This window comes from Urocitellus parryii, chromosome 2, assembly GCF_045843805.1.
Source record: "Urocitellus parryii isolate mUroPar1 chromosome 2, mUroPar1.hap1, whole genome shotgun sequence".
NCBI classification, from domain to species: Eukaryota; Metazoa; Chordata; class Mammalia; order Rodentia; family Sciuridae; genus Urocitellus; species Urocitellus parryii.
In genome coordinates, this window is record NC_135532.1 from 157,214,083 (window position 1) to 157,225,389 (window position 11,307).

An 11,307-nucleotide genomic window follows, 5' to 3' on the forward strand; every position below is an offset into this window, starting at 1 on the left:
CTCACTTGTCTCTTGGGCTCTAATCTGGCTGGGAAAAATGAATACTCTAATACCCCCAGACTCTGATGCTACTGTCTCATTTCCAAATATCATCAGCTAACCCCAGTTCCTTGGGGAGGCAAGTTCCAGCATGTCTTCTATTGTGCCCTCCATGCTGGGAGCTGTTGCAGGGTCCAGACAAGACCCAGGGCAGCTCTCAGTCTTGTGGTTTCCCCTGCTCTATTTCCAAACTTGAATGCAAAGTGCCATAGAGTCAAAATGGCATCCAGGAGAGCATGGCAGCTCGTTTCCACAGTGGCTGCCAGGTACACAACCAGAAAGAAATAGTTACTCTGACCATGGGAAGACTTTGACCAGTAGGGACACTTTCAGGGAAACTCCTTTAGGTCTCTTCCTCTGATGAATTATTTTGAGGTGCTGTGGTTCTTGGAGCTCATGGGATAGCAAGTGACTGTTTTCTGTTCTGAACTTGCAGTAACTCTCACTTTCTATTTGCTTTTCATCTTCCTTGTTTCATCCCCCTTTTCTTTGACTCTTGCTGCTCTGCAGTTGAACCTATGCACCTTTCCCCAAATTCATCGCACAGCACTCTTCTCCTGGTTTTCCAAACCAAAGACACAAAGAGTGCTTTCTAGAAATTCAAAGTTTCAGTGCAATATATGAATCCTCTTAAGTGGTAGAATTTCACTGTAAAACATCAGGGGAGATATTTCAAGTAAAGAGAAGGTAATCCTTACCTCATTCATTTGTTCTTTCTTTGTCTAAACAAAGTTAATCCTATTAAAATCTAAGCGGATGCTAAAGAGAAATTCCCAGGATGCTACAAAGAGTTTTCCTTCTGTTCCCATTTCTTTCACAAATTGGCTTAATGCCATGAACACCGTGAAGAGGTGATGAATTTAAAAACAATGCAGAGGAGAATGGAGCGCGGTAGAATCTGCTTTTCCTCAAAGGAATTCAGAACATTTGTGCACTGGCTTGAAGGTGCAAGTGACTGGGAACATTTCCTTTTCAAAAAAGATCACTGACTTGCTCTGTGGCTCTGGCCAGTAGTACATCAGTGGTTATGAGGCCAGGACTAACCTCAAGTATCACCAATGTACTGGCTTGAGAATAGGACCCAACTACAGTGACGTGTATCATTCACAATAAGTGCTGATGATGCCTGTCATTTTGGTCTGTGGCTATTAAGATGGGTATGGGGTAACTGTTCTGTTCTTATGTTTGTAGAAAATGGCTTCAATTTTCTCTACTGATTAGTTTTAGCATCTGGATTTCCTTTAGTCATGTTCATTAACGACTGCCTCTTTGCCTTTCTCCTTCACATCTGGAATCTAGCCAAAATGTACCAGAACAAGATGCTTCTAACATTTGAACCCTTTTGTAAGCATGCTGATTGCAACTTGTATAACTTCAGTTTAGACTAAGGTGGAAGCTTTCTGGTACTTTTGAGGGGGGAAAAAATAAATGTCTTAAAATAAAACAGGAATAAAAATAGGGCCAAATACTCATTAACTGCCTCACTTAACTGAATGCTGAAATTATTTCAACAGTGCTAAATCAAGCCTTTGTGTAGAAGAGGTTGAGCATTTTTTTTTTTTAATTCATGGTACTTTAGCTTAGATAAGTGGGTTACTGTAATTTGTCATTTTATCCAAAATACATGAATTAAATCGTCTCAAGGACCCAATTTTTAGCTCATGCCTAGGCTGACCTGTGAAGTGGAGCACTTGTGTTCACAAGCCTTTGGGAATATCTGGGCTGCTGTGGAGAGGTTGAAGAAGCAGGCTGGACCAGGAGCCAGAGGATGGGTGTGAGGCTTGGTTAGGATAGGGTTAAGAATTTGGATCTCACAATGATTGTGGTAGGAAGCTACTGGAGGGATTTTAATTAGGATAATGTCATAGAATGACTTATGTCTTAAAAGTATGGCTCTTGACTGTGGTGTTGATGATAGATTGTAAGGAGGCAAGAGCACAAAACGAGTAATCAACCAGATGCCTATTTTTAGATGTCCGTGTAAGAAAATGATAGTGGCTTTGGATCAGCATGGTAACAGGGTGGAGAAATGTGGACAAATAAAAGATGAGTTCATGGATTAGATATGGGGCACATGGGAATGGACAAATCAAGATTAATTTCTGGTCTAAACAACTGGAAGAATTTGGTGCCGGTTAGATGAAGACTGGAGGAAGGGTGTGATGATTGTTGTCTTGTTGAGGGGTGGGACAGAGAGCAAGGGCTTGTGCTTACTTGGTGATGTCTGGGTGGCACAGGCCTAATGAGCTATTGAATATAGGACTTCAACTCAGTAGATAAACTTGAAAATTCTTGATGGAGAGATGGCACTCAGTCATGGAATAAAGGAACTTGCCTAAGGAGAGCATAGAGAGAGAAGATAGAAGCCCAGGGAACATTCTGTATTTCCACATAAACAAGGCAATCAGAGGAGAATTAATAAGGACTAAGGAGCAGCAGTAAGAAAGGAAAAAATAGAATGTGGTGTTTTGGAAACCAGGAGCAGAATCGTACATGAGGAAGTTGATAGTTGTGTGCTACTGTGATGTGGAGTAAGATGACAGATGATACTGCTATTTGGGGCATCAGGAAAGTTTTTGGTGATACTGACAAAGGCAGTTTTGTATATCCTACAGGGAAGAGCTCAGAGTGAATTGAGAAGAGACTGTAAAGGGAGAATTTAATCAAGCTATTTAATCAAGAGTCAGCAGGATTTTTTTTTCTCTCATGCTCTTAAGATGGGCAATATTGGAGCATTGGTGCTTATCAAGTTGATCTAATAGAACCTGATGAAGTCGAGAGGAAATAATTGCAGGGACATTTCTGGAATACATAAATCTATGAAATATAGAGCACAGTGAAGAACTTGGCCTTAGATAAGGGCAGAAAGGAAGAGTGGTCAATGGTTTGAATTGGTGGTGAGACAAAGAGAGGCATCCATAACTAATCAAAACTAATTGATGAAACAAGAATATTAGCTGAGGGAAATTGGAAACTGGGATGGTGGCAATTGAGAAGGTTGCAAATGTTGGAGTCCTGGGGAGCAGGAATGTAAAGTTTTCATAGGAAAGTGGACAAAGAATGTGCCAAAGTTAACTTAAACAAGATGATTTCAATTAATTTTGCTTGGGAAGAGACTAGGATTAAGATTATTTTCATACTAAGAAAATGAATTTACCATTTATAATTGCCCCATTCAGAGATGATTGTTGTGATACATTTATACTTGCAAATACATCTGTAGAAATAAATATAAAAGAAAAATGCTATTTTTTTTAGAGAGGAGAGGGGAGAGAGTATTTTTTAATATTCATTTTTTTTCAGTTTTCGGTGGACACAACATCTTTATTTTTATGTGGTGCTGAGTATTGAATCCAGCGCCCCATGCATGCCAGGCGAGCGCGTTACCACCTGAGCCATATCCCCAGCCCAGAAAAATGCTATTTTAACAGTTTTCACTTAGTTTCCATCCCTTTCAGAGCATAGCTAAAATACTTGACTATTAGTGGAAACTTTTGTTATACTGCAAATGTTTTTCCTGTTTTACTATTTCTGTGGCTTTTTTGATTTTTATGTAGACATATGTCTGATAGAATATGGTAATTGAAAAAGCCTTCTAAGGTTATATGTTACATTATTCTAATTTTTACAATGTGAACATGAAACTATAAATCACCAGGTTTTATTTTGAGAGTCTAGTTTTACTTTCTGGGATACTCGGTTATCATTCTAAAATCTCATATCTTACAACAGATTTAGAATGTATTCCTTCAATGGTAGGACTGCCAAATGATTTTTTTAAAATTTTGTTTAAAGAATAACATAATTTGTTTAAAAAATCTTAAACAAGTTATTTCTTAGGTGATGGAATTACAATTAAATTTTACGCTAAGAAAATCAATCACCATTTCACTTGAAACTTTATTGTATGTGTGCCTGTTCTGCCTTCTATATCTTCTCACTTTGAGTTTTGAAAAGCTCTCGGTCCACCATGATTTGAATGACAGCCTGTGGTTGACACTAGTGCTGGACATCTGTTTCTAGGTTTCCCCTGTTTTGTCTGTGTGATTACAAAAAATCCCACAGTTAACATTGTTGCACTTGATATTGAATTTTCTTTTAGTATATTCTACTATAAAAGCAATATGTCCATTGTAGAAAGCTTCATGAAGAGCAAAACTAGAGAACCTCTTTGAATCAATACTGAATCTATCTATTCAATAGCCATTTCAGCACTCACCAGATAGCAGACACTACTCCAGATGTGAAACCTGCTCTTCAGAGTCAAAACCCTACTGTATAAGTGACAGATCTTGTTAGTGCCCTGTATTCAGCAATGTGTATGCTTTTAATAAAGGGACTATGCTATTGAATAGTTATATCATAATCTGGTTTCTTTCCTATAACATTAAGAACTTCCCTGTCATTGAACTTTTAAAATATCATGTTTAATTAATGACAAGAAATTATTTGTGTGAATATTCAATAGTTTAATCTCCTAGAGTCAGATGCAAATTTTTTCCAGTTCCTTTTTTCACATAAAATCCATAACATTCTTTGCTTCTCTTCAATAGTTTAACTAATGTGACCTCCCCAAGACATGAAGGCATAGTCAGTGCTGTCTTTCTCATACCATCTGAATGGACTACGAGGTAACTGCTTTTGTAATACAAGTGCTAGTTATTTGTATCATTAGTTAGGAACATGAACACAAAATGCAAAGTGGCTATAGATGGTGCATTCCTAATCTAAAACCTTTTTGCACTGACATGATGGTACAATGTAAATTTCCACACCTAACCTTTACAGGTCAGTAAAATGCAGGTGCACTGAAAATATTGTATAAAATTACATCAGACTGTGAATATGGTGTATGCAAAACATTGTGTGTTTACGCCTGGGTCCCATTACAGTTATGTATGTGTAAATATTCTAAATCTGAAAAAATCTGAAACATTTCTGGTCCCAAGCATTTTTGGATGAGGAACATTCAGTCTATATTTTCTCTGTAGCATTGTGAACTTTCCTAAATGATGATTCAATAAAAAACAGGGAACAGGCTAGAAATCTGCAGAAAGATTAAAAATCATACTCTTTAGTCTACTCTAAGTAAGGGTCTATCTAATTTGTTATCTGCTACTAGAAATAAAATCACTAGAATATCAAGGATGTGTGTGTGGTGGATGCATGGGTGTCTACAATTGAGTCACATCCCAGTCCTTTATTTTTTTCAGTACTGAGGTTTGAATTCAGGACTAGTTTACTTGGTCACTTTTTTATTTTTTGAGACAGGGTACATCTAAGTTACTAAGGCTGGCCTCAAACTTGTGATTCTCCTGCCTCAGCCTCCCAAGTTGCTGGAATTACAGGTGTGTGCCACTGCTCCTTGTTAATTGATTTTTCTAAGTGGAAATATGGTACTTACTATTTGTCAGGAGGCATTATGAGCTTTCTAGGTTCTGTGATAGGCATTTTTAATTATCCAATGAAATATTAGGTATGGTGAGCAATTAGGGAGATTAATTATCAATCCTTTTCTTTCTCAAAACCTCTCTAGCTTTCTACAGAGAACTAGCTCTTTGAGGAAGAAAAGTGGAACATGGCAGAGTGGAAAGAGCCCCAGAGGAGTGGGCAGAGAAAAAAGACTTTGTGGCAAAGTCCCTGAGCACCCAATTCTTCCATCTTGGGTGCCCTTGACCAAAGTTCAAAGGAATATACTCTATTGTCCACAAAACAAGGCTTTTTCCCACCTTAATATAGACTCCTCAGAGAAACACAAGATCTATTTTAACTATTTTGTGAATTGGTCAAAGGAGCTATATGATCTTTTGAGTGATATGGAGTGTCTAGCTATGTTTTCTTTGCAAAGACCTTCTGTTATTAGTAGAAATTGACAACTGAAATTAATAGAAAAATGATAAACATGTAAATGAAGATTAGAATTCCAAATTTATATCTAGAGTAATTTCCCTCAATTCTGCTTTTACTCTCTCATAGGATATCTTCAGAGTTGTCCCAAAGTCGAAATAAGTCACTTCATTTCTCCTTTTGGATTTCTCCTTCCCATGTCCTCCCCTACTTGAGAATAGTATACAAATATTTCTGGCAGATTATTGGATCCAGCATTGTTTTCTACATACTCCAAATATTTTAAGATCCAACCAAGTTGTTTGTTTCCACTATTAGATCCCTCTGGCTATCTGGATAAACTAACTTATAGTTGTTACAGTAGGTGTTAAAAGTGACTATGTTCCAGGAATGAAAATCAACAGGAGTCTTTTAAAATTACATACACACACACACACACACACACACACACACACATACATACATATATTTTCCAGTACTAGAGCAGACCAGGATTGGTGGAAAGATGAGATTATTGATCAAGTGGGCAGCAGACTAGTGCACCCATGCTTTAGAAAGTTATCAATTCTCAGTTACATCAAATCAAACAAGACATTCAATGAAAATGGAAGAAACTCACAGAACTTCATGACTTGCTTCTAACCATCAGACAGGGTTTCTTTACAAGGTGGTCTGTTAATGATAAGGCTGCTGAGCTAGGAAATTTCTTCCAGATAGGCCTGACATAATCTTTGACAAGTTCCATCACTAATTCACTTCATTCAACCATCTCTGTTCTTGGTTTTAGATATTCTATTCAGTTTTCTTCAATCACCTTGGTAATATGAATGAGCAAATTGTCATTGGAAGATGTGATGAAGCTGCAATTCTTCCTTGCTCATTTGAGAGTGAGCTCAACATTGTAATTCACTGGAAGAATCAAGATAATCACAGTGTGCACAGTTACTACAAAAACGGTGACCAGGTGGAAAAACATCCCAAATATGCAAAAGGGACATCCCTCTTCCATAGTGAGATTCACAATGGGAATGCCTCTGTCTGAGAAGATTAAGCCTTCTGGATGAAGGAATTTATGTCTGCTATGTGGGAACAGAAACTGGGCATATCACAAACAAGGTGTTGCTTGAGATGGGAGGTGAGTGTTCATGTGAGGTTTTGTAAAACTCAACGACTTGATTCAATGATATTCTGAAAGGTTTTTTTTCCCCTAAATTAACATGCTAGGGGCTTTCTTTCAAGTCAATTTCTGCACATCTATCTCATTATCTTTTAATGCATGGTGTCTCATCGTTTAGATATAATTGACATAGCAATTTTCCCTATTGTTGGATATCCAGGGATTTCCAGTGCTTTTTTTCATGACAAAGGGTGTCATTAGGAACAACATCTTTATAGTTCTGTTTAATATTCTGAAATTATCTGAAAAGTAATATTTTAATGTTACTGACATCAGCAGCATAAGAGTATCTATTTTCTTTTTAGTCCTATCAGCACTGAATATTATCAATCTTAAATATTTCTGCCAGTATGATGAATAAAGTACTGTTTTATTCAAATTAGATTTTTGTTATAAAATGAAGTTACCATATTGTACACTTTTTCTCTGTAATAACTATACTACACCTACATAGTCAACATATTGTTGCCCATTTTCATGGTTAAATTGACTCAAACAGATTCAATCTGAATTGAACAAAGTAAATGAAAAGCAAAGATTCATGTGTTTTAATTCTTATTTTAAGGATTATTGATGCTGTGGTCTATTATTGGGGCTTCTAATCATTCACACAGTATATTACAGGCATACTACAATATACTGCATACATTTCACTCTATTTTGTTTTTCAGATGTTACAGTTTTTCAAACTGAAGGTTCATAGCAACCTTGGATTGATGAAGCCTGTTGGCTCCATTTTTCCAAAAGCATGTACTCATTTCCTGTCTGCACATTTTGGTAAATTTTTCATTCTAAACTTTTATCATTGTATCTTGTTATGGTGATCCATGATCAGTGATCTTTGGTGTTACTATTGTGATTGTTCTGAGATCCTACAAAGCATGTCCCTATGAAGGTGATTCTAATTGGCCTATGCCATGCACTTTCTGATTGTTCCACCCACTGACCATTCTTATGTGTGTCTCCCTCTTTTGGACCTTCCTATGCCCTGTAACACAACAATCTTAAATTAGGCCCATGAATAACCCTACAGTGACCTCCAAGTGTTCACATGAAAGGAAGAGTTGAATGTTTCTCACATTGTCTTTAGCTAGAAATAGTGAGAAAGGCATGTCAAAAGCCAAGATAGGCCTAAAGTCAGAACTCTATGACATACAGCTAAACTGTGAATGTAGATGGAAGGTTCTCAAGGGAAACTTGCCAGTGAAAGTATTATTCCAGTGAACATGCGGATAAGAAAGCAGAACTTCCTTCATGGCTGGTGTGAAGAGAGTTTTAATGGTCTGGATAGAAATCAAACCAACCACAACATTACTTTAAGCCAAAGTCTAATCCAAAACAAGGCCCTAACTCTCCAATTCTACTATGATTGAAAAAGTTAAGGAAGCTGCAGAAGAAAAGTTTGAAGCTTGCAAAAGTTTATGAGGTTACAGGGGGAAAAATCTGTATCTATAGCATTAAAGTACAAAGGAAAATAAGTTTTTTAGAAGATCTAGCTAAGATCATTGATAAAGGTGGCCACACTGAACAACAGATTTTCAACACAGAGGAGACAGCCTTGTATTGCAAGAGGATGCCATCTAGAAATTTCATAGGTAGAGAGGAAAAATAACACCTGAATTCAAAGGACAGGATGATTCTCTTGGTGGGAGATAACACAGCTGAGGACTTGAGATGGAAATCAATGCTCATTTATCATTCCAAAAATCTTAGAGCCCGTAAGAATCATAGTAAATTTGTTCTTCTTGTACTTTATAAATGGAACAACCATACCTGGTTTCACATGCTTAAAAAATACTTTACCGAAAATATTAAGCCCACTGTTGAGAACTTCTCAGAAAAAAAAATCTATTTCAAATTCTTACCATTAAGGGGTTGGGGATTTAGTTCAGTAGCAGAGTGCGTGCTTAGCACTCACAAAGCCCTGAGTTCAATCTTCAGATCTGGGGTGGGGGTGGGGGGGACCTTACTATTCAGTGATGATATACCTTGTTACCCAAAAGCTCAGATGGAGTTTGTGCCAAAACAGGCCTAAACAGTCATGTTTTCATGACTGCTAATAAAATGTTCATTTAGTAGCCCATGAATCAAGGAGTAATTTTAACTTTCAAGTTTTATTATTTAAGGAATACATTCTGAAAGGCTATAGTTGCCATAGATAGTGATTTTTTTTTTCTAGTCGATCTGGGAAAATGAAATTGGAAACCTTCTGGAAAGGAGTCATCATTTTAGATGTCTCAATCCAACAAGAAATTTAAGAGTACTACAGAAACATAAAGCAGCAGCAGGGTTTGAGAGGATTGACTCCAATTTTGAAACAAGTTCTATTGTGTGTGAAACTCTTTCAGAGCTTCACTTACTATAGAAAAATCTTTGGTGAAGGAAATCAATTGAGGAAGCAAACTTCATTGTTGTCTTACTTAAAGAAATAACCATAGTCACCCCATCCTTCAGCTACCACCACTCTGATCAGTCAGTGTCATCAATATTGACCCTTCGCCAGTTTGCTGATGTGATTGTTCTGGAGAGTATTAGCAATTTTAGTACTAAAGTATTTTTAATTGAGGTATGTACATTGTTTTTTTTAGACATAATGCTATGCATACTTAAAACTGTGCTATAATGATAAAATAAAATTTATAAGTCTATGAAGCAAAAATATTCATGTGACTTGCTTTATTGTGATATTTACAGTGCTATAGTAGTCAGGAACTGAACTTAATATCTCCAAGGTATGCTTCCATATAATCTATAATAGTTAATAGCATTATATATTCTGGGTGTATTTTCTACCTAATAGGTTATTTTATCCACAACTAGTTCCTTTGCTTCATTTAGCTGCTTTATACCTTGACTCAGAAATCTAAGAATTATGTGTAAACAGAATCAAATAGGCTGGATAAGTATCTGAAGAGTTCAGAGTTGTGCATGAACTCTAGTTTATAGAGTCTGATGCCCACATTTTGCTTGCTCAATGAGACCTTCAGATTTCTTTGTCAGCTAAGATCCTAGAAAATAGAGATTGCCATTTGCTGTGTACCCATGCATGTTCTTTCTCATTCTTTCTGGATAAGGACACTATCTGAAAATTCTAGAGTTTTTGGTTTTCATTTCAGAAACTGCCAAGTTTTGCTCCTAAAAACTAGGTTTTCACTGCAAGGGCATTAAAGTGATTTCTGCACAGATGGTCTAAGAAGCTGATGGTGAGAGTCCTTCTGTGCCCTTCTTTCTCCTGCAAAGCTATCTTCGCACCTGTGATGCAGTATGAAAAGAGGAACACGAACAGCTTCCTGGTATGTAGTGTGTTAATTGTTTATCCTCTTTCACATATTATGTGGAGAATGGACAATGCAATAGGGAATAAATTGGGTATTGAGGTCCTTTATCACTTCATTCAATATCACAGGATCAAATTCATCTTATTAATGTGCTATTGAAAATTAATTGCTGATGCAAAGATGGACAGGGTGATGGAAGACTGATTGGAAGGTGGGTTTGTTGGACTTTCTGAGTACAAGTGCTATGTCACTGATTGGAAGGTCTTAGGGATAGCTTTTACAAAAAAATATATATCTGTGGCAATGCTAATATTTACTGGCTTCATTACTTTACATAATTATTCTAAAATCTGAGCCTAAGTTACTCATTGATGAAATTACCAGATGTTTTTTAGTCAAATGAAAATATTTGTGAAATGGAAAGTAGTAAATTTCTCCATGACTATTACTGTTTGTTGTTCATCCTCTAGGCAGGATTTTCTATGTGCATTTCACTTTAATGTGCAAAGGAAAAGGAAGGAATACTTGTCTCTTAGCAGCTTAAAACCTCCAATTCTTCCCAATATTTCAACGACAACAAAAAACTAATGGTATTATTGCTTGTAATTTAATCTCTTACATAGTATTTGTCAGTTAATCTTTACCCAAACTTCTATCACAGAATCAGGTTCCAACCCTTCTTTCCAAAGATTTGAACAAATGGAAACTCTGGTCGCTCTATAACCTGCTTATGAAAATATTAATGGGAAGAAAAATGACATGTCCCACTCTAATTCCAGAGAGAATTGCTTCATATTTTTAGAAGCAGAACAAAATTTTTTTCTGTCAATCTCTCCTATGTAGGAAGAGTGGAGGTTAGCTATTATTTTCAGATTTCTCTTCCCCAGGATTTCATAGTTTCAAAATATTTACCAACAAATTACAATATTATGAATGACTCGTCACCTTTACCTGACTCTAGTGTTA

The 11,307-nt window shown here is 36.6% G+C and overlaps 1 protein-coding gene across 1 annotated transcript; it reads left to right on the forward strand.

Annotated features, from left to right (window-relative positions):
* The first annotated feature begins 275 nt into the window (after nucleotides 1-275).
* LOC113187215 (HHLA2 member of B7 family) lies at nucleotides 276-10,534 on the forward strand. Its single transcript, XM_077795523.1, is given in 5 exon segments — nucleotides 276-305; nucleotides 6,674-6,923; nucleotides 6,926-7,021; nucleotides 10,304-10,439; nucleotides 10,441-10,534. Coding segments are annotated over 5 exon segments (606 nt in total).
* The last annotated feature ends 773 nt before the right edge of the window (nucleotides 10,535-11,307 follow it).